Here is a 21,837-nt window from a genome sequence, read left to right as displayed (position 1 = left end):
AAAGTAAACACCAACAGTGAGGAGGAAGTTTTTATTGTTGTTCATCCACAATAAAAGCAGCAGTGATAAAAGGAAGTAGAAGGTTGTGTTTCCTGTTGGACCCCTCAGGTGACCCTGACGGCCCTCAAAGGGCCGCCGGCTGCACAATGAGAACCTCTGAACTGAAACATGAGAAACCACAAAGGATTCTGGGAAATGAAGTGTGAAGGTTCCTGTGCTGTGAGGTCACTTCCCTTTTACACAGACCATCAAAATAAAAGCTTCAGTTCTTTAAATATTCACAGACAAAGCAGTGATGACATCATCATGATGACATCACCACAATGACATCATCACACCATGTTTCGATTTTATTCATGATTTTAACATAAAAAAGGGAACTGTCAAAATAAGAGCCCTGCAGGATGGCAGGAAGTGACATCAGCGGCGATACCGGCCCCGCTCCTTATCCCGCTCTCTCTCCCGGTCGCGGTCCCTCGCTCGCTCGCGCTCTCGGCGGGGTCCGCCTCGGTCCCGCTCTCGCTGCCGCTCACGCTCTCGGCGGCTGCTCACTACGGCCTGTGTCCGCCGCAGGAAGTCATCAACACGCATATCGTAGTCGTGCTGCATTATGGGAGAGAGACAGAGGTCAGAGGTCAGAGGTCGAATGACCACGGTGGGGGGTGGAGGTGGGGCGTAGACTCACAGGGCTGGAGGCGAAGGCGCGGTGCTGTGGTGCCCGCTGCTTGTCCCTGAAGCGAGGGGGCGGAGCCTCGTGCGGCGGCAGGGGGGTGATGGTGGTGGTAGGCCTGGTGGGGGAGGCGGGGGTGGCTGTGGTGATAGTAGGGGGGGTGGTGGGGGGGCGGCTGGTCCACGCCGGGGTATGCCGCCTAACGATGAAAACATGACATCATCAGTCTGCAGTCGGCAGATCGATCGTCAATCAATAATCCGCTGATTAACACTCAATCAGCTAATCAGCAATCAATAACTCACCAGAGTCTGCCAGGGAGCTGGAGGACCCACACTGTGGTGGTAGTCCCTCATGTAGTCGTTATAGGACTGAAACAGGAAGCACAGGTGAGACCATCAACACAACTGAACACACCTGAGCGTACCTAAACATACCTGAACATACCTGAACACACCTGAGCATAACTAAACACACCTGAGCATAACTGAACACACCTGAGCGTACCTGAACACACCTGAATATAACTGAACACACCTGAGCATACCTGAACACACCTGAGCATACCTGAGCATACCTGAACACACCTGAGCATAACTGAACACACCTGAGCGTACCTGAACACACCTGAATATAACTGAACACACCTGAGCATAACTGAACACACCTGAGCATACCTGAACACACCTGAGCGTATCTGAACACACCTGAGCATACCTGAACACACCTGAGCGTATCTGAACATAACTGAACATACCTGAACACACCTGAGCGTGCCTGAACACACCTGAGCATAACTGAACACACCTGAGCGTACCCTGAACACACCTGAGCATAACTGAACACACCTGAGCATACCTGAACACACCTGAGCGTATCTGAACACACCTGAGCATACCTGAACACACCTGAGCGTATCTGAACATAACTGAACATACCTGAACACACCTGAGCGTACCTGAACACACCTGAGCATAACTGAACACACCTGAGCGTACCTGAACACACCTGAGCATAACTGAACACACCTGAGCGTACCTGAACACACCTGAGCATACCTGAACACACCTGAGCATACCTGAACACACCTGAGCGTATCTGAACACACCTGAGCATACCTGAACACACCTGAGCGTATCTGAACATAACTGAACATACCTGAACACACCTGAGCGTACCTGAACACACCTGAGCATAACTGAACACACCTGAGCATACCTGAACACACCTGAGCGTACCTGAACACACCTGAGCATAACTAAACACACCTGAGCGTACCTGAACACACCTGAGCATACCTGAACACACCTGAGCGTATCTGAACACACCTGAGCGTATCTGAACACACCTGAGCGTATCTGAACATAACTGAACATACCTGAACACACCTGAGCGTACCTGAACACACCTGAGCATAACTGAACACACCTGAGCGTACCTGAACACACCTGAACATAACTGAACACACCTGAGCATAACTGAACACACCTGAGCATACCTGAACACACCTGAGCATAACTGAACACACCTGAGCGTACCTGAACACACCTGAGCATAACTGAACACACCTGAGCATACCTGAACACACCTGAGCATAACTGAACACACCTGAGCGTACCTGAACACACCTGAGCATAACTGAACACACCTGAGCGTACCTGAACACACCTGAGCATAACTGAACACACCTGAGCATACCGCACACCTGAACACACATGAAGGTACCTGAATGTGACTGAACGTACCTGAACCTACATGAAATTGTTTGTTATTATGAACACTGAATATTGTTATTATTTATATTGAATATTATTTTATGATAAACATTGTGAACCTTTCCACAGAAAGTCTGATTGCATATTCCCACTCAACAGCAGTCACACTGTGTTACATATTTGTAAGTATCTTTTAAAGACTTTAATGTAATAATTTTCCACTGTGGATGTATTTTGTCCTGTGTGCGCTAACACCCTGATGAGGAGATGAGACCTGACTACGATAAACCAGGGCCGGACATCGGTTATCAGACTGACTCACCCCGTTTAGGAAAACGTCTCGTCTCACGTTAGAGAACCGTCTGAAAAAGAAAAGAAAAAAAAGAGCTGAAACTAAACTGATTTTAACCCCAATTATCATTAATAACCTTTTTGTTAATTTTATACTTGATCTTTAAAACATTTTTTGAATGAAATTTTATGCAGATAAAATTTGAAATATATTTTTAAATAAATAAAATGCAAACTTTAATAAAAGACATAATTACTGTTAGTGTTTTTCAAAGTATAAGGTGGTGTGTATCACGTTCTGAAACACTGCTATCAAAACATTTTAATAATCCTAATTTCCTTTAAAAAGTGAACATTTTTGACATTTCACTGATGCTGCTGCAGCTCCGCCCACTTCCTGTGACCTGCTCCAGGTGAGTGACGGGGGGCATCTCACCTGTCCACCGGCTGATTCCGGAGGTCCTGGATGAAGCCTGAAAATAAAATCAATCCTTTGGTTACATTTCAAACAGAGTGTGTGTCTGCAGGCCGTCAGCAGAGACCAACGAAAAACAATGACGACTGTTTATCTGATGCTGCACGGACATCATCGAACTTTGGTTAACACGAGAAAAAAAAACATTCAGATATTCAACTCAACATTTGAACTCAGACAACATTTTCATCTCAGAGTTAACAGAAAATAAAAACAAAATTCATCTGACTGAAGTTAAAACGACAGACGGAGGGAGAGTTTAACGACCTGCTCGCTGGCTGAAGTCAGGCGGACCGTCGGCTCGCGGCCGCTTCCTGCCGTGGAGGTCGTACTCTTCAGGACGACGCCTACGCAAACAAGTCCACAATTAAGACACACACACACAAACAATACACACTCACACATACACACACACTCTCTCTCTCTCTCTCTCTCACATACACACACACACACACACACACACACACACAGAGAGACACACTCCTCCGGTCAGATTCCAAACAAAAGAAGAAAAACTTCCTATACGTCACCAAAGACACTGAAACTGCTCCAGATTTACTCTGAAAGGGTCTTACAGGAAGCTCCATGAAGTCCGTCTAAAGACACCTGCCTCCCTCTAAAGACACCTGTGTCCAGCTAAAGACACCTGTGTCCAACTAAAGACATCTGTGTCCAGCTAAAGACACCTGTGTCCAACTTAAGACATCTGTGTCCAGCTAAAGACATCTGTGTTAGGGCTGGGCGATTTGACCTCAAATCAATATCATGATAAATTTAACATTTAGTTCGATTACGATTACGAATTATTTTGTGGTTTGTTTTTTGTCCTCATAGTTCACTGACACAGTGTCATGTGACCATGGTGTGTTGGAGTGTAATAAACATATGACTTATTATTATTAATTAAACTTTCCAGAATTATATTTTAAAAAAAAGCTCCATCTGAAACAAACTTCAGGTAAATTGAAGCACATTGTGCTGATAATAGGCCAACCTCTCCTGACTGCAGGACTCTGACTTCAGCTTCTGTCAAACTTCTGTGCTGTTAATCATTTTACTCAGGAATTAAAAACGTCTGAGTCGGCCTACTTCTCCTATAGCTGCCGACAGCCTGCCGACATTCACAGTTAGAGAAAGGCTGAAAATAAGCTCATGTGCTTGTGGCCCCGGGACCCCAAAACATTACATCTGCCCCTGGTAATAATAATGAGAGCTCAGTGTGAGCGGCCGGATGAGACACGGAGCGATGCGTCCTGGTGTTTCTAAATAATTCATCCAAAGTCTGATTAAAGCTGAAAATAACACAAAGTCGTCTGTAGACGTCTGAAGAAGTCACTTTCACCTCTGAATATTTGGCTGTTTGTTCCTTCAGAGAAGCTGCGCTCTGATTGGCTGTCTGTCTCACTGCGCTGCTGTCGGACCACCAGCTGATTGATAATGAAACGCCGCTCGGTGGTCAAACACTCAGCTGTATTCTGAAGTCAAAGTTGTTCACTGTATCACGACCGTTCAGCAATTCTGCTGTCGCAGAGTTTTGGCGGGAGATTTTCCTCAGAGCGTCAGACAGAGAACAAAAGTGTGAGACTCACAGCAGATGTGTGGGGGTTGGCGAGTCCTCTTTGGTAAAAGGTTAACAGAGTTTAAAGGAAAAAAAATAACAAAAAACTAAATATCCCACACGGGTAAGATTACGTTGGTTCGAGGTTCTGAATTTCAGTTTTGATGAATTTTTGATTAACTGCCCAGCCCTAATCTAAAGACATCTGCGTCCCTCTCATGTCTCCTGTCCTCTTGCTGTCTGTTTTTTGTCTTTGTCCCTGAGGACGGTGGACTGTGTGAACGTTTCCTGCTGTAAATAAAAGCTAACAGTTTGACGGCTCGCTGATGAAAAACAAAAGCAGCATTTTGACAGAATATGTTTCAAACACACAATAAAAACAAACAAAGAAGAGAAAGAGGAAGAGGACGGGCCTCTGAGAGGACAACATACCGCTTCAGTCGAGCTGTTTATGTCAACAACTCTCTGATTACAACAACAGTTTCTCTCCTCATCAGTCCATCACACTGGCTCTTATTAACCCTCTTATTTTGAAAGGGTGGAGGGGGTGATGATGATGATGATGATGGTGCAGTCCTGTCAATCAATTAACAAAGCCCCGCCCCTCCCCCTCCAGACCAGCACCAGTCCTGACCACAGAGAGGACGTTTTCCCGTCCCTCTGAAAGGACATTTTCTCGTCCTTTTGTCCTTTTATTAACTTTTTTTTTCAGTCCACAGAGAGGACACACACACCCCACACACACACACACCCACACACACACACCAACAGTTCGTCGAGTCCTGATTCAGTGTGTGTGTGCCTGCATAAAGGAAGGGGGATGGGGTGGGGTGTATAACTGTCCTTTTTGTAGGGGGGTCGTCACTTTTTCAGTCCAACGGGATTTTTAAGGATTTTTACGCATTTTAAAGGAAATTGGAGTCCATCTTTACCTTACTGACCATGCCCTGACCCCAGACTTCCTACCCCCGATTGGACAGTCAAGAGGCCACGCCCCCACTGCCATCTGATTGGACAGTCAAAAGACCACGCCCCTGTTGCCCTCTGATTGGACAGTCTGAAGGCCACACCCCCTGTTGCCCTCTGATTGGACAGTCCAGAGGCCACGCCCCCTGCTCGACCACATCTCGTCACCTGTTTGGTTAACAGGTGACCCAGTCCCGTCTGTTTTACAACTGGCCCCCTCACCCCCCACCCCCTCCTCCATCAGTCCAGAGACGCTCATCCTCTCTGCTTTTATTCTGAAAGGGCCAGCCACAGTCCAGCTAACTTTTTCATCTTAAACCTCCGAAGAATGAAACTCCTGCAAAGAAAGAACTTCAGAGGAGAAATTTAGCAACAACAAAATTTAGAAAAATTTACTTTCTTCAACCCAAGAGTTGATTTTCAAAGTAAAAGCCTGCCTGCCCTCCAGCTGAACTCTGATTTTAGAAAACAGGAAGTTAAAATTTAACTGAACCTGAACTAAGAGCTCATCTCTGAGACGTTAACCGTTTCCTCGCCCCCCCAAGGATTCTAACTTCCTGCCTGATTTTTTCAAACCCACCGCACACCACGCCGTCTCCGGTGGAAAACTCCAGACTGGAAAAACAACAATGACCAACGCTAGCCACGGGAAAGCTAGCCACCAGCTAAAGGCAGCGGCCGTCTCCTTCGTCTGGCAGCAGGTGGCACCGTGGTCGCAGCAGAAGAAGAACAGGAAGCGGGAGGAGGAGCTTGGTGATTGGCTAACCTTCCCGGTTCGCGCTGTGGCGGTCGGCCCCGAGGCCGCGGCTCCGTCGGCGTCCGGCGCTTGTGACGAACGCGGCGAGCCACCTGGTGTATGTCCACGTTCTCGTCCAATGGGAACAAGGCACACAGCTGGGCACCGATGTCTGGTTGGATCTCCTGAAAGAAACAGAAAAGGTTAACGACTCGGCGTGACGCAGACACCATCCTGAACTCAGGAGCAGCTCACCTGTCCGTCACGACCGATCTTCACCGGCTTGTGTTCGTTCCAGGGGTTGGACAGGTGAGCCGTCTTCGTGAAGGGGAGGTCCCTTCTGCAAACAAACACACCTGAGTGAAGCCGCGTCTCCAAACAGAAAACATGACACTCTGTGTGAGTCTAATCCCTGACCGGGAGCCAATCAGGAACCAGTCACACACAGCGACCAGCGCAACAACGTGGAAACCAGAACCCAGAGTCGGATCTGCAGCCCTCATGACCTGGATCACTGCGGACCACCACGGACCACCAGAGACCAGGTCTGGAACCAGGGACCAGGACTCCAGTCCAGCTACTAAACTGGTCTTTGGTTCAAAGACCATGTCCAGGAGCAGGAGGAGGAACAGGGACCCTCTGGAGGGCTACATATCCCATCAGGCCCCGGGGCAGATGAATGTTTCCTTCTTCGTTGTGGTCCAGGTGTTTACCTGCAGAGCCAGTCGATCTTGAAGACTCCGCCCAGCATCTTGGCGTTCATGCCGGCAGGAAGAACCCAGTGGATCGGAGATCCGCCATGATGAGACTCTGATGCCAAACGGGCGAAACCTGGAGGCGCCGCAGACGAGACAGAAGGCTTAAAACACACGAGGACAGACGGACAGAGGAAGTGGAAAATCTTCCAGTACGTTACCTTGGAACTTTCCGCTCTCCCTCACAGAGAAGACCAGGATGACGCTCCGAGCCGAGCGGAACGCTGCGTTCAGCTTCTTCTCGTTCACCGGCAGCGTCGACCACACGCCCTGAACACCACAGAGCGCGCAGTCAACAGGAAGTACACAGCTCACAGTCAACAGGAAGAACACAGCTCACAGTCAACAGGAAGTACACAGCTCACAGTCAACAGGAAGTACACAGCTCAGTCAACAGGAAGTACACAGCTCAGTCAACAGTGTGGTACCTTAGCTTTGGCCAGAGAGACGTTCTCGTGGTTGTTGCTCTTGATGAGGAAGAAGCGAGCGTCTCGCAGGATGTAGCGCAGCTTACTAGTCGGATCTGAGACACACAGGAAGTGGCTGTTATAAACAGGAAGTGGCTGTTACCTGACAACTTGACAGAAAACGTGACAAACACACAGTGAGAACCGCGTACTTACTCTCCATGCCTTTACGGACGGCTCGAACCGATGACGACAGCTTCTCCCGCTTCTTCTCTGAGCCTTTCAAAACAAAAGCACAGTCAATCACAGAGCTCGGCCCATCAGTCCTAACCCTTTCAAAACAAAAACAAAAGCTTTCAGAATGTTTTAAGAACTTTAGGACTTTTTTTTTTTTTTTTACAATTTAAGGACATTTCTGGGATTTTAGGACATTTGATTTTAGGACATTTCTGGGATTTTAGGACATTTCTTTGATTTTAGGACACTTCTTGGTTTCTTGGACATTTCTAGGATTTCTGGACATTAGAGTTGTGTCTAGGACCTCTGTCGGGGGTGGGGGGGGTCTATTTAGATGCTGTTTCATGCACTCTGGCCCTTATGGACACCTAAAGGTCAAAAACAATTCACTGGGTCAATCCCTTTAATGGGAATTAGAGAATATTTGGCGCCACTGTACGGGGGCCACATTTGGCCCCTGATGAGTAGAGCATTGACCTGGTGTGACCCCTGTGAGGACCATGCGTCCGTCCCTTTAAAGAGAAACGGCGAGCAGCTTCACCGGGTTTAGACCACCGACCGCTTGTTAAATCAAACTAATGGGTTGTTTAAGGCGACGCTTCAGTGTGGACGAGGTCACAGCGTCTTCATCGTCGCCATGGTTACCTGAGGCCTCGGAGGCGGAGCCTGAGTGCACCGACTCGCCGTCATCAGAGAAACTGACGGAGGAGGCAGAGCGCGAATCACCGGCCTCGCTGCGGGTGTCGTAGTCGTTTCCCTCACCGCCACGACGCTCATACTCCTCCTCCTCTTCCTCCTCCTCCTTCTCCCCCTCCTCCTCATCCTCCTCTTCCTCCTCCTCTTCCTCCATGCCCTCCTCTTCCTCCTCCTCCTCCTCCTCCTCCTGGTCCTCCTCTTCCTCTTCCTCTACGTGGGAGGCAGCGGGGGAGGAGCTTCCCGACCCCTGCTCGGAGCCATACTCTGCTGCCGCCTCCTCCTCTGATTGGTTGTCCTCCTCATGGGGGGAGGGGCTTACCCGCCGCAGTTTCTGAGAACAAACAGGAGAGAGCAACAGGCTGAGAGCTGATTGGCTGTCTGTGACTGAGCTGAGAGCTGATTGGTTGGGTAAGAGTACCTGGCTCAGACAGTCCAGTCCTCTCTGGGAGTCCCTGCGACGGACATCGTCTCCACCACGGCTCCTGGTGGCCTCTCTGGCCCCTCGCCGCCCCTTTCGCTCCTCGTAGTACTCGTGGCGGTAGCTGGTAGTGGCAGCATGGCGGCCGCGGGGGCTGGAAGCCACCTTCTTAGAGGAGGAGGAGAGAGGGGGCCCCAGGGCTCTCTTAATGGTGGAGGAGGAGCGGGAGGAGGCGTGGCCTGTGGAGGGGCGGAGCCTCTTCAGATCCTGGCTGTCAGAGCGCTCGCTCTTCCTCTTCGTTCCTGACAGACAAAACAGAGGGTTTAGATTATACACACGACTGCTGCTTTATGACCACCAGTACTACCAGTAATACTATCATCACTAACAGCAGTACTATGTTCACTACCAGAAGTACTATACTATCGTCCCTATCGGTAGTAGTAGTATTTTCAGAACTTTATATGGTGTTATCATAGTTAGTATTCTCAGCAGTATCAGTACAAGTAGAGTGAGTCTTCTCAGCAGTATCAGTAGTAGTATAGTACTATTCTCAGCAGTATCAGTAGTAATATAGTATTATTCTCAGTAGTATCAGTGGTAGTATAGTACCATTCTCAGCAGTATCAGTAGTAATATAGTACTATTCTCAGCAGTATCAGTAGTAGTATAGTACCATTCTCAGCAATATCAGTAGTAGTATAGTACCATTGTCAGCAGTATCTGTACTAGTATAGTGAGCGTAGTACAGGTACCTTTCTTGTCGCTGACGGCCCGTTCAGTCTCGGGGTTGTAGAGCTCGTCATCCTGATCCGGAGCTTCAGTCAGAATATCTTCCAGAACATTCAACTCTCCATCTGAAACAACAACAACACAAACTGTAGTTTACTTACACTGTTAACAACAACATCAACAACACAAACTGTAGTTTACTTACACTGTTAACAACAACATCAACAACACAAACTGTAGTTTACTTACACTGTTAACAACAACATCAACAACACAAACTGTAGTTTACTTACACTGTTAACAACAACATCAACAACACAAACTGTAGTTTACTTACACTGTTAACAACAACATCAACAACACAAACTGTAGTTTACTTACACTGTTAACATATTTAAATGTCAAGTTAACAAGTTTAATCTAGAGTCTGGTTCTAGTATCAGTATATTGATCAGTAGAGTCTGGTTCTAGTATCAGAACCAGACTCTACTGATCAATATACTGATCAGTAGAGTCTGACTCTAGAATCAGTATATTGATCAGTAGTCTGGTTCTAGAATCAGTATATTGATCAGTAGTCTGGTTCTAGAATCAGTATATTGATCAGTAGAGTCTAACTCTAGTATCAGTATATTGATCAGTAGAGTCTGGTTCTAGTATCAGTATATTGATCAGTAGAGACTGGTTCTAGTATCAGTATATTGATCAGTAGAGTCTGGTTCTAGTATCAGAACCAGACTCTACTGATCAATATACTGATCAATAGTCTGACTCTAGAATCAGTATATTGATCAGTAGTCTGGTTCTAGAATCAGTATATTGATCAGTAGAGTCTGGTTCTAGAATCAGTATATTGATCAGTAGAGTCTAACTCTAGTATCAGTATATTGATCAGTAGAGTCTGGTTCTAGTGTCAGTATATTGATCAGTAGAGTCTGGTTCTCGTGTCAGTATATTGATCAGTAGAGTGTGACTCTAGAATCAGTATATTGATCAGTAGAGTCTGATGTTCGCTTGTTAGCTTAGCGTGTTAGCCGCAGTGACGAATTGTCGCTGGTTAATGAATAAATGCGCGGGTCGCGCGCGCTGCTGCTCCTTACTCAACACGTGAACTCGTCATCATCCACTTATTAATGTGATGATTGATTACACATAGATAAATTGCTCATAATTTGTCGATTATCGATCCACAGCTGAACAAAGACAGCACACATGCTAACGCGACCAGCTAGCTGCTGCTAACCAAGCGGCCTGCTCGCGCCTCTTACCTTTGTCCTCGCGCCGGTCGGCCGCCATCATAGACACTATGACGTGCTCCTGCCTCGCGCTAAGGTGACGCTACAGATGAACCTGTTTTTATTTGGATCCAAACAAACACACAAACAACAACAGACAGAGAACAGCCGCAGCGGCTCTCTGAAAGAAAATGGCCGACCGACTGTTGTTGGAGCTCCTTCTTCTTCTGTGGTGGAAAAAGAGCGTCCCGGTAAATTACCGCCATCTACTGGAGCCCTAACCCTAACCCTAACCCGGACACCAGGCGTCAAAAACAACAACAATAATAATCACAACAATAACCACAACAATAACCACAACAATAATGATGTTTATTGTTATTAGAAAGAATCTGTTCTCTGCGGGACAAACTCGACGTCACCACTCACGTCGGGGGGGGGGGGTACAGACGGACAGACGGACCAGCTTTCAGGCTCACCCTCACAGTCTCTGGACTGCGGGAGGAAGCCGCAGACCCGGACAGAACCCACGCAGACACGGGGACAACACGCACACGCCACCGTTCCACCCTGATTTTTGTAATTTAAAAAAAATCTCCAAAATTTTTCAAATAAAATAGAAATAATAATAATAATAATTAGGTGTTTTCTATCAAAATTTGCAGTAAAATAAACTTCAAATCACTATCAGCTGCCCTCCTCCCACACACACACACACACAAAACATTTGGTTTGTTGTAATTAGTCCTTAACTAAACTCTTTTATTGTGAAAGGATATTTCCTCGAGCTCTGGGGTCAGTGACCTCTGACCTTTGCATGTTTCATCTACTCATGTTGTCAACATGTTCATCACGTGCTCATGACGTCATCATCAGACTCTCAGACTGAACTTTTATTGTGAAAGGACCATATATACAGTTAGATCTCAGGGTCAGTGACCTCTGACCTCATTTTCATCATTCATGTTTTCACCATGTTGTCATCATATGTTCATCATGTGTTCATCATGTGTTCATCATGTGTTCATGACGTCACCATCAGACTCTCAGACTGAAATCTTTAACTCTTTTATTGTGAAAGGATCATATTTACAGTTCCGGGTTCTCCGCGTGTCTGCCGGTGCCGTGACGTCACTCCGGTGCCGGTGCCGTTGTCTGGCCCTCCCTGTGGACCACGAGGCCCTTCTGGATCAGGTCTGGGACCTCCACGGCCAGCCAGGGCGCGAGCCCGAGCGCCATGAGGTGCGCGAGGCCGAAGCGCGGCGCGTTGCGCGCCCAGAGCGGCGCGAAGTGCTCGGTGAGGCAGATGCGGCCGCCGCGGTACATCTTGGCGGTCTTCCCGTCCAGCTCCGGGACCGCCACCTCGGGCGCGGTGTCCGGGTACGTCACCGGGATGTCAAACTCCACGCGGAACTCGTAGCGCAGCAGCTCGTGGATGAACCAGCACGTGCCGGTCCAGCGCGTGCCCTCCGTGTTGCTCTCGAGGCGGAACCAGTCGTTGTCCGCCGCCTTGTTCTGCTCCACGAACCGGATGAGTGCGCGGTACTCCTCCTTCAGCCGCTGGGGCCACAGCGCGCGGTCCCGGGGACCCGCATGCACCGTCAGCAGCGGGATCTGCGACACGGTACTGCGCGTGGCCTCGTCCGCCATCCTCCAGGTGCGACACCAAAGAAGAAGAAGAAGAAAAAGGGAGAACGGCTCCGGTGCTGACGGCAAGGGAGGCTCCGGTACCGGACACGGACTGTCTGCACTGACGTGGACTTCCGCTCTGACAGCTTCTAATTTTTCTTCTTCAGGTGTTTTTCGGCGGTCATGGCGCCACCTGCCGGACCGGAAGTGAACAGATCTGTTGACGTCATTCAGTCGGCGTGAGAGTAGGGGAGAGCGGGACTGTTGGAACGCCGTTCAGGACTACGAGGAGTTTTATTTATCGAAGTGACGTTACGGTCCGCTCCTTGTAACCGTGACGACAAACGACACAATGTTCACATGAGCTGTGTTCGAAACCTACCCGTCACGGATATAGTGCACTATATAGTGTGTTCGCCATTTTGTAGTAGTGTTCGAATTCTCAGCGGTTAATTTCATCCACTATATAGTGCACTATAAAATACCCACAACGCACAGCAAATCTGCGTGTACATACGATGTACACTACATTCAACTTCTGTATACCACAACGCAGCCGTGTATTTCTGGGGGAGAAACATGGTGTCCGAAATCTCGTTTGTTATTCCCTATTTAGTGCACTATTTAATTCAGAGTACAGAGATTCAAACAGCCGATGGTGCCTGCAGCTGACGCCGGGACGGTGACATGTTCAAAACATGATAAACTTTATTCATCAACTTCTACTTTTTGTCTCAATAAACACTGTCTGTAGAAAACAAACATTCTTATATATATCTATTACTGTTTTGATATATCTTTAGTTGTCATTTATATATCCATCGGTACTCTTTATGTATCTATCAATCTCTCTATGTGTATATATGTACATAATTTATACACACACACACATATATGGTGGTCAGTGTTAGCTGCTTATCTGCTCCTTGTTAGTATTTTTTTACTTCTTTTCTTTTGGTTTGTGGTTTTTCTTCGTGTAACTTTCATGTTTGTCTTTCATTAAGAAAAGTTTCTAAATTCCTTTAGTTTTACCGTCAGTTGTTGACAGAAGTGATTATAATTATTATTAATGTTATTAGTGTGAAGCGGCTGGAATGAAAATCAGCACCTCCAAATCCCAGACCATGGTTCTCAGCCGGAAAAGGGTGGCGTGCCCCCTCCGGATCGGGGATGAAGTCCTGCCCCAAGTGGAGGAGTTTAAGTACCTCGGGGTCTTGTTCACGAGTGAGGGAAGGATGGAACGGGAGATCGACAGGCGGATCGGTGCGGCGTCTGCAGTAATGCGGACTCTGCACCGGTCTGTCTTGGTGAAGAGGGAGCTGAGCCGAAAGGCAAAGCTCTCGATTTACCGGTCGATCTTCGTTCCTACCCTCACCTATGGTCATGAGCTTTGGGTAGTGACCGAAAGAACTAGATCGGGTACAAGCGGCGAAATGAGTTTCCTCCGTGGGGTGGCTGGGCTCTCCTTAGAGATAGGGTGAGAAGCTCGGTCATCCGGGAGGAGCTTCGGAGTGAAACCGCTGCTCCTCCGCATTGAGAAGAGCCAGATGAGGTGGCTCGGGCATCTAATTAGGATGCCTCCAGGACGCCTCCCTGGTGAGGTGTTCAGGGCACGTCCCACCGGTAGGAGGCCCCGGGGAAGACCCAGGACACGCTGGAGAGACTACGTCTCTCAGCTGGCCTGGGAACGCTGGGTCCCCCGGGAAGAGCTGGATGAAGTGGCCGGGGAGAGGGAAGTCTGGGTTTCCCTGCTTAGGCTGCTGCCCCCGCGACCCGACCCCGGATAAGCGGAAGAAAATGGAAAAAAAAAAAAATGGTTATTATTAGTAGTATCATTATAATTATTATTATTGTCATTTTTATCATTGTTATTAATATCATAAATATTGTTGTTAAAGTTAGTAGTTTCATTATTATTATTTTTATTATTATTGTCATTCTTATTATTTTATCATTAATTACTATTGCTGCTGTTATTGTTATTATAATTATTATTTTCATTGTCACTGGTTATTATTGTTATTATTATCATTATTGTTATTATTGTTATTATTGTTATCCTGATTATGTCAGCGGCTCATCTTCAGAACCTTGCACATTAATCAAAAAAAACTTTGCGTTTGTTTTTTGTCACATAGTTTTTATTCAAAGTTTCCAGGTCGATTCATGTGTTTTGTTCCTGTCAGTAAACTTGGATAAGCTCCGCCCACTCCCCCTGAGGCCACACCCCGTTTTCTTGCACGTTGCTAGGTGATGACTTCCAGTCCCATGTCCTCACGGGGACGCTCCAGGTGGCGCCATAGTTCGCCGTCACGTAGTCGAGCGTTTCACATGGAACACGAACCTTTAGCTCCAGGAGCTCCGCCCAGCAGAGCGAGAACCGCGGGAACACGTACCTGAGGGAAAAAAACTTTATTTAAAACATTTTAACATTAACGAGGGAAGACATACCTGAGGAAAAAAAACTTTATTTAAAACATTTTAATATTAACAAGGAAAGATGTACCTGAGGAAAAACTTTATTTAAAGCATTTCAAAAGAAACAACGTTAGATGTACCTGACAAAAAAAACTTTAGTTACATACAACATGCTGCTCAGTTTTACTTTGAAAGGATAAACATTTTAAATAAAGTTTTCGTAGATATAAATAAAGGTTTTTACTTGAATTTCCTGCCACTCTTGGCCTGCGTCCCTCCGTTCCACACAATGTCTCCGTCCTCGTAGAAAAAGAAAATGTCCAGTTTGACGTCGTCTTTCAGGAAGGAAAGTTCCAGGCTGTCCTCCACCTACCCTTCAAAATAAAATGTACACCTTAGGTCAGATAGCAGGTGACGGGTCAGAAGTTTCAGTAGAAGAAGAAACAGTTTTAACCTTTCCAAACTTGTGTTTGAGTGTCATTCCGGCGTCTCTGAAGGCAGCGACAAGCTCCGGCTTGAAGTCTGTGATGAAAATCCCGATATCGACATCACGACTGTACGAGATCACGCTGCACTGCCGGAACCAGCCTGCAGGGAGCCAATCAGAGAGAGGTGAGGGCTTACCGTCAACTACATGCAAACTACAACTAAACTATAAACTACAAACAAACTACACACAAACTACAAACAAACTACACACAAACTACATGTTAATATGTTGTATAATTTCAGCATGTCATATGTTGTTAGCATGTTATGTGTAGTTAGCATGTTACCCAGGCAGGTGCCGCTGCTGAGCCAGAATGGGACGTCGAGGTCAGCGAGCGTTCGAGCGGCTAAATGAAGCAGTGACTTCACTTTCCTTCGAAAATCGACGGCCTCCGGAGACGTGTCGTCAGGATAGAGCTGCGTTCACACACAACGGACAGAGAGAGAGAGTAACGATTACACGGAGACGTCACAACAAACAGAAACATCACGTAAACAACACGTAAACAGACTGATTTGGCACGGAGGAAACAGTGTGATCGCCGCAGCAGATCTGAGTGTGAATGTCATGACCGAAAAGCAGCAGATCAGCTGCAGTTCAGCCGCTCACACTGTTTATTGATCTGTGTTTACTGATGACATCACTGATTCTGATCATTATGCTAACTGTTAACCCTTTCTGTACTGACTCACTGTCAGGCCTCATGTCAGTGTGTGTGTGTTTACACGCACACTAAACACACACACACACACACACCCTTCACAATAAAAGCCCTGTGTTTTATCTGACCTGCAGGAAGTTGCGGGCGTCACGGTAACGGCACTCAAGGAAGTGAGCGTGTCTCTGCTCGGACAGGAAGCGGGAAACATTTCGCGGGATTCGAACGTCGAGGCCATCGAGGACGGTGAGGATGAGCTCCGGCCTGCAAGGGGGCGACATCACCAAACACAGGATGACATCATCACACCTGAGGATGACCTCATCACTTCTGAGGATGACATCATCACACCTGAGGATGACCTCATCACTTCTGAGGATGACATCATCACACCTGAGGATGACCTCATCACTCCTGAGGATGACATCATCACCTCATCACTGTTGAGCGACATCAGGAGGTCTCACCTGTTGTACGCTCCAGCGTGGCGTCCAAAGTCGAACATTTTGAACGGTGCGAAGCTTCGGTCCATGTCAGATCTGAGACGCAATGGTCCGTGCCACAAATAGTTCCCACTGCGCTCGTACAGGAACACCACCTGGACAAAATATATTTATTGTCACCTTGACAAAATATATTCACTGACACCACCTTCTTACCGTGACCTGTGGCCCCACCCACCTGGATGATGTGTCCCTGGAGGCGTAGCAGGAAGTACAGGGGGACGTCCTGTCCTGATAGGGCGTCCAGGCTGGCCAATCGCGGGTCGTCTCCTCGCAGCTCCAGCAGCTCGAAGCCTTTCTGCTCAGCGGCGGACAGGAAGCCAGGCTGACGGACACAAACACAGACATATATTTATACTTTATTTTTTAAGATATTTTTTGGGGCATTTTTGCCTTCATTTGATAGGACAGCACAAGTGTGAAGGGGAGGGGGGGCAATCACACACACATACACACACACACACACACACGGGGGCTGATTGGAGGACAGCAGGGGGCGCTGCTGTCCTGTTGTCCGTCTTTTCGTACAGTCTGCATCGTGAACTCGGCGCTCACCTCATACTTCCACAGACTAGCTTGCAGAGCGAAGGACGTGATTGGCCGGCCGGTGCACAGGAAGCTGCAGTGCGGCTCGTGCAGCAGCCGGTCGCGCTGCCTCAATGCATCGTGGGAGAGCAGCGTCAGAGCGGCGGTGTCGGTGAGGAACAGTGGCAGCCTGAAGCGACGAGCTAACATCAGAAACTGCTTCACCGTCTGCTGCAGGACCAAAACACAGAGGGTTACTATGGCAACGGCTGCCATAACAGGAAAGGAAGGAGTTCAGCATTTCAAGACTTCAAAATAAAAGCAGTTTTCTTGTTATTTTACAAATAAAATGACTGCCGACAGGACAGCTAACAACGATGCTAACAGTGACATTAACAGGCTATCAGCAATGCTAACAGCGATGCTAACACTAATGCTAACAGTGAAGCTAACGGCAGTACTGTTTAAGTTGGCGCTGACTCACCCATTGCAGGTCACTGGTAGTCAGGTGACCTGTTCGACTCAGGATTTGTGGGCCAGGCTGCAGAAGAAAGGCACGATGGGAAATATTTTTCAAATAAAATCATCAACTAACACTTTGTGACGTCACTGTTGCCGTGTCCTGAGTGGTTGATGGTTAGACACTATTGTTTCATTTTTAGTATATTAGCTCTCCGCTCTCATGTTTACGTCGTTTTGTATACCTTCTCAAACAGTAACGAGCCTCCTGCTGTTGCATCATTTATTTCATTTGTCAGGATGCCGAGACTCGACCCCGACCAGCCCGACCCACCCAAACCCTCAGACCACCACCAGGTGGGCCTTCAGTACAAGAGCTGGAGCCAGCCCCGAAACCTAGTGTTGGCCCCAAGACCAGAGCCGGCCCTGAGCATAGATCCGGCCCCGAACATAGAGCCGGCCCTGAGCATAGAGCCGACCCTGAGCATAGAGCCAGCCCTGAGCATTGAGCCAGCCCTGAAAAAGAGCCGGTCTAGAACATAGAGCCAGTCCTGAGCATAGAGCCGGCCCTGAGCATAGATCCAGCCCTGAGCATTGAGCCAGCCCTGAAAAAGAGCCGGCCCAGAGCATTGAGCTGGCCTGGAGCAAAGATCCCAGCCCAAATGTGACTTGATGTTTATTTTCTAACTGAATAAAAACAAAACAGATGAAAAACTCAGAGGAGGAAACTGGTGTCGCTTCTGTCACATGACAGTTTACTGCAGTTGTCTGTTTCCTGTTTGTGTTAATTATTTATGTTTGTTGGTTTTTTATTGTTTGCTCAGTTATTGTCCTCTCAGTGTTTTATAGCATTTATCTGTTGTAAAATCAGAACTGCGCTGTTAAGAGTCTGTAAACAGGTGTTTCCTTTTATTAATATAGTAATAGTAATAATAGCAATAAGAATAAGAATAGTAAAAATAATAAGAAAAATACGAACAAAAACTGTACCGTGAACAGAGTCTGTTAACAGTTGCTTTCTTTTATTTATATGATAATAATACTAAGAAATACTACTACTACTACTACTACTACTAATAATACTAATACTACTACTAATAATAAGTACAGGTGAACAGAGTCTGTTTTCTGTTCTTTTTTACATTAATAAAATAATAAAATATTGCTAATAAAGTTGTGTGTGTGGCGTTCACCTTGCTGACGTATTTCCGGTAGTAGTAGAGCTGGAACAACAGGAAGACGGAGCTGCTGACGATCAGCAGCGATAAAACGGCCGTCCGGTTCACGCGAGGCATCCGGTCACTGTGCGCAGTAACTGGGTGCTCATGACATCACCACCGGAGCTCTCTGTCCGGGACTCCCGGCGCCAAAAACACGAGACGGCGCGAAAAACACCGAGCTGTCCGAAACAGCTGCGGGAACCGCCGCCATCTTCAAAACCTCCGCTTCCTGCGGAGACCTTCAAAGTAAAAGCTTGTGGAAGACAGTTCAGTGGAAGGACCCTTCACAATAAAGGTCTACATCAGCGCCATCAATGATATATAAATAAATTAATCATGATTATATTAACATTTATATCAATATTAATATAATCAACAATCAATTATGCTATATTATTAATAGAAGTATAATCAATAGAACAAATCATGCATGTAGATATAATCAATCAATCAATAATATTAAATCATTAATATAAATATTATTAATGAATCATTAATGCCACATTGTTAATATAAATACTACTAATTTATCAATAAACCGAAATTTTGAATATATATACGACTAACTAATCAAAAATATTGTCATTAATATTTATTAGCTATATAAAATAGCAAATTAATTAAATAATTATTATTATGTTAATGATATTAACAAATTATTCTTAAACTATTAAATTAATATTAATTAGATAATGTTTTAAATGAATAATATTAATTAACTAATTATTATTCACAATAGCAATAATGTCTACATAAAGTACATATGTAAATAAATAATTTAAAGTACCTCTTACAGTATCAGTACTTCACTGAGTACTTCAGAGAGAACCTTTTACAGTATTTCAGAGAGTACTTCGTTCAGCCAATCAGAGACCAGCAGGATAAACACACAGCCAATAAGAAAGAATAAGTGTTATTGTAGTTTTCTGAAGGTCTGAAGTTCAGTCTCTGTCTCTGTCTCTGTTTCTGTCTGTCTCTGTCTCTGTCTCTGTCTCTGTTTCTGTCTTTGTTTCTGTCTCTGTCTCTGTTTCTGTCTGTCTCTGTCTCTGTTTCTGTCTCTGTTTCTGTCTGTCTCTGTCTCTGTCTCTGTTTCTGTCTTTGTTTCTGTCTCTGTTTCTGTCTGTCTCTGTCTCTGTCTCTGTTTCTGTCTGTCTCTGTTTCTGTCTCTGTCTCTGTTTCTGTCTCTGTTTCTGTCTCTGTTTCTGTCTGTGTTTCTGTCTGTGCTTCTGTCTCTGTCTGTGTTTCTGTTTCTGTCTGTCTCTGTCTCTGTCTCTGTCTCTGTTTCTGTCTGTCTCTGTCTCTGTCTCTGTTTCTGTCTGTGTTTCTGTCTGTGTTTCTGTTCTGTCTCTGTTTCTGTGTGTTTCTGTCTCTGTTTCTGTCTGTCTCTGTCTCTGTCTCTGTTTCTGTCTGTCTCTGTCTCTGTTTCTGTCTGTCTCTGTCTGTGTTTCTGTCTCTGTTTCTGTCTGTCTCTGTCTCTGTTTCTGTCTCTGTTTCTGTCTGTGTTTCTGTCTCTGTTTCTGTCTGTCTCTGTCTCTGTTTCTGTCTCTGTCTCTGTCTGTGTTTCTGTCTCTGTTTCTGTCTGTCTCTGTCTCTGTTTCTGTCTCTGTCTCTGTCTGTGTTTCTGTCTCTGTTTCTGTCTGTCTGTCTCTGTTTCTGTCTCTGTTTCTGTCTGTGTTTCTGTCTCTGTTTCTGTCTGTCTCTGTTTCTGTCTGTCTCTGTCTGTGTTTCTGTCTGTGTTTCTGTCTGTGTTTCTGTCTGTGTTTCTGTCTCTGTTTCTGTCTGTCTCTGTCTGTGTTTCTGTCTGTGTTTCTGTCTGTGTTTCTGTCTGTGTTTCTGTCTCTGTTTCTGTCTGTCTCTGTCTCTGTTTCTGTCTGTCTCTGTCTGTGTTTCTGTCTGTGTTTCTGTCTCTGTTTCTGTCTCTGTTTCTGTCTGTCTCTGTCTCTGTTTCTGTCTGTCTCTGTCTGTGTTTCTGTCTGTGTTTCTGTCTGTGTTTCTGTTTCTGTCTCTGTTTCTGTTTCAGTTTTGTTTTGTTGTTTGTTTGTTTTTTGCTTTGTTGTTTTGTTTGTTGTTTCTGTGATGTATATAGAGAGCCTTCCAGGTGTTTGTGGTATCTGAATATTCCTGACGGTGTTTTTGTTTGTTTGTTTTGCTCTCAGGTATCACCTGGCAACAGGAAGTGGTGATAACACCTGTAAGGTTTGGGAGCTGAGGAACAGAAAGTGTCTGTACACAGTCCCCGCCCACCAGAACCTGCTGTCTGCGGTCCGCTTCCAACGTAAACAAACGCACCCTCACTTTTTTATTCCAACGTAAACAAACGCACCCTCACTTTTTTATTCTAAATAATTAAATTAAATTTGTCCTCAGTTATTGTGTTTTATTTTAAGGATTAATTTATTATTAGTATCATTATTTTTAATATTACTGTTTATGGACTATTTTCTTTTCAGGATAAATTTTTCTTTTTTGTTTTTTTCATGCAAATTATTGTTATTTATGGCCAATTTTATTTTTTACAATAAATTTTTCTTTTTTTGTTTTAACTTTGTGTAATTTTTTTATTTTACTGCTTATTTTTAATTCAGTGTGTCTCTGATGTCACTTCCTGTTTGTTGGCGTGTAGCCACAGAAGGTCACTTCCTGTTGACCGGAGCGTATGACAACACGGCGAAGGTCTGGAGTCACCCGGGCTGGACCCCGCTGAAGACGCTGGCGGGACACGAGGGGAAGGTACCACACGCTGCGCTCTGATTGGTGGTTGAGGAGCTGCTGCTGATTGGTGGGTACGTTAACGTGTCACACCTGTTTGTTTTTCCAGGTGATGGGCGTCGACGTGTCGCCTGACGGGAAGCTGATCGCCACCAGCTCCTACGACCGAACCTTCAAACTGTGGCTGTCAGAGTGATGCGTTGATGATGTCATGACAGCAGAAACGTGATTTTTTTTTAATGATGAAAAGAGTTTTTTGTGAAATAAAAGTGACAGTTGAGCCCAGAGTGTTTGAGTCTCTGTGGACGAAACACTTTAAACGCGTCACGCCGTCA

The 21,837-nt window shown here is 46.1% G+C and overlaps 4 protein-coding genes across 7 annotated transcripts; 1 reads left to right on the top strand and 3 right to left on the bottom strand.

Moving 5' to 3' along the window:
• Positions 1-17: 17 nt before the first annotated feature.
• On the bottom strand, positions 18-11,148 carry ythdc1 (YTH N6-methyladenosine RNA binding protein C1). Its single transcript, XM_088070596.1, is given in 17 exon segments — positions 18-603; positions 686-770; positions 772-869; positions 976-1,041; positions 2,708-2,747; positions 3,113-3,149; positions 3,419-3,498; positions 6,442-6,596; positions 6,667-6,751; positions 7,125-7,242; positions 7,328-7,436; positions 7,595-7,689; positions 7,790-7,852; positions 8,456-8,837; positions 8,925-9,226; positions 9,680-9,781; positions 10,925-11,148. Coding segments are annotated over 17 exon segments (2,031 nt in total). The 5' UTR covers positions 10,956-11,148; the 3' UTR covers positions 18-420.
• Positions 11,149-11,763: 615 nt separating this feature from the next.
• On the bottom strand, positions 11,764-12,676 carry ufc1 (ubiquitin-fold modifier conjugating enzyme 1). Its single transcript, XM_088070597.1, has one exon. The coding sequence runs from the start codon at positions 12,539-12,541 to the stop codon at positions 12,023-12,025; it is 519 nt and encodes a 172-aa protein (XP_087926723.1). The 5' UTR covers positions 12,542-12,676; the 3' UTR covers positions 11,764-12,022.
• A 1,963-nt stretch (positions 12,677-14,639) lies between these two features.
• On the bottom strand, positions 14,640-19,022 carry fktn (fukutin). Of its 4 annotated transcripts, none has more exons than XM_042509964.2 (10): positions 18,767-19,022; positions 17,599-17,655; positions 17,145-17,345; positions 16,768-16,914; positions 16,554-16,684; positions 16,218-16,350; positions 15,715-15,844; positions 15,393-15,526; positions 15,183-15,307; positions 14,640-14,916 (listed from the first exon to the last, which is right to left on the bottom strand). In XM_042509964.2, exons 1-10 carry the CDS (start codon positions 18,866-18,868, stop codon positions 14,703-14,705), a joined length of 1,374 nt encoding a protein of 457 aa, XP_042365898.1. In that variant the 5' UTR covers positions 18,869-19,022; the 3' UTR covers positions 14,640-14,702. The 4 variants fall into 4 exon arrangements, with proteins under 4 accessions (XP_042365898.1, XP_042365899.1, XP_042365900.1 ...); XM_042509965.2 differs by having other exon boundaries at positions 17,145-17,342; XM_042509966.2 differs by lacking the exon at positions 17,599-17,655.
• LOC121966010 (autophagy-related protein 16-1-like) lies at positions 18,899-21,789 on the top strand. Its single transcript, XM_088071467.1, has 4 exons — positions 18,899-19,059; positions 20,950-21,068; positions 21,417-21,523; positions 21,612-21,789. The coding sequence occupies exons 1-4, from the start codon at positions 18,899-18,901 to the stop codon at positions 21,696-21,698; spliced, it is 474 nt and encodes a 157-aa protein (XP_087927593.1). The 3' UTR covers positions 21,699-21,789.
• The last annotated feature ends 48 nt before the right edge of the window (positions 21,790-21,837 follow it).

The sequence above is a fragment of the Plectropomus leopardus genome, chromosome 20, assembly GCF_026936395.1.
Source record: "Plectropomus leopardus strain MGB_pleo_1.0 chromosome 20, ASM2693639v1, whole genome shotgun sequence".
Classification (NCBI taxonomy): domain Eukaryota; kingdom Metazoa; phylum Chordata; class Actinopteri; order Perciformes; family Serranidae; genus Plectropomus; species Plectropomus leopardus.
This window is presented reverse-complemented; position numbering and strand designations above follow the sequence as displayed.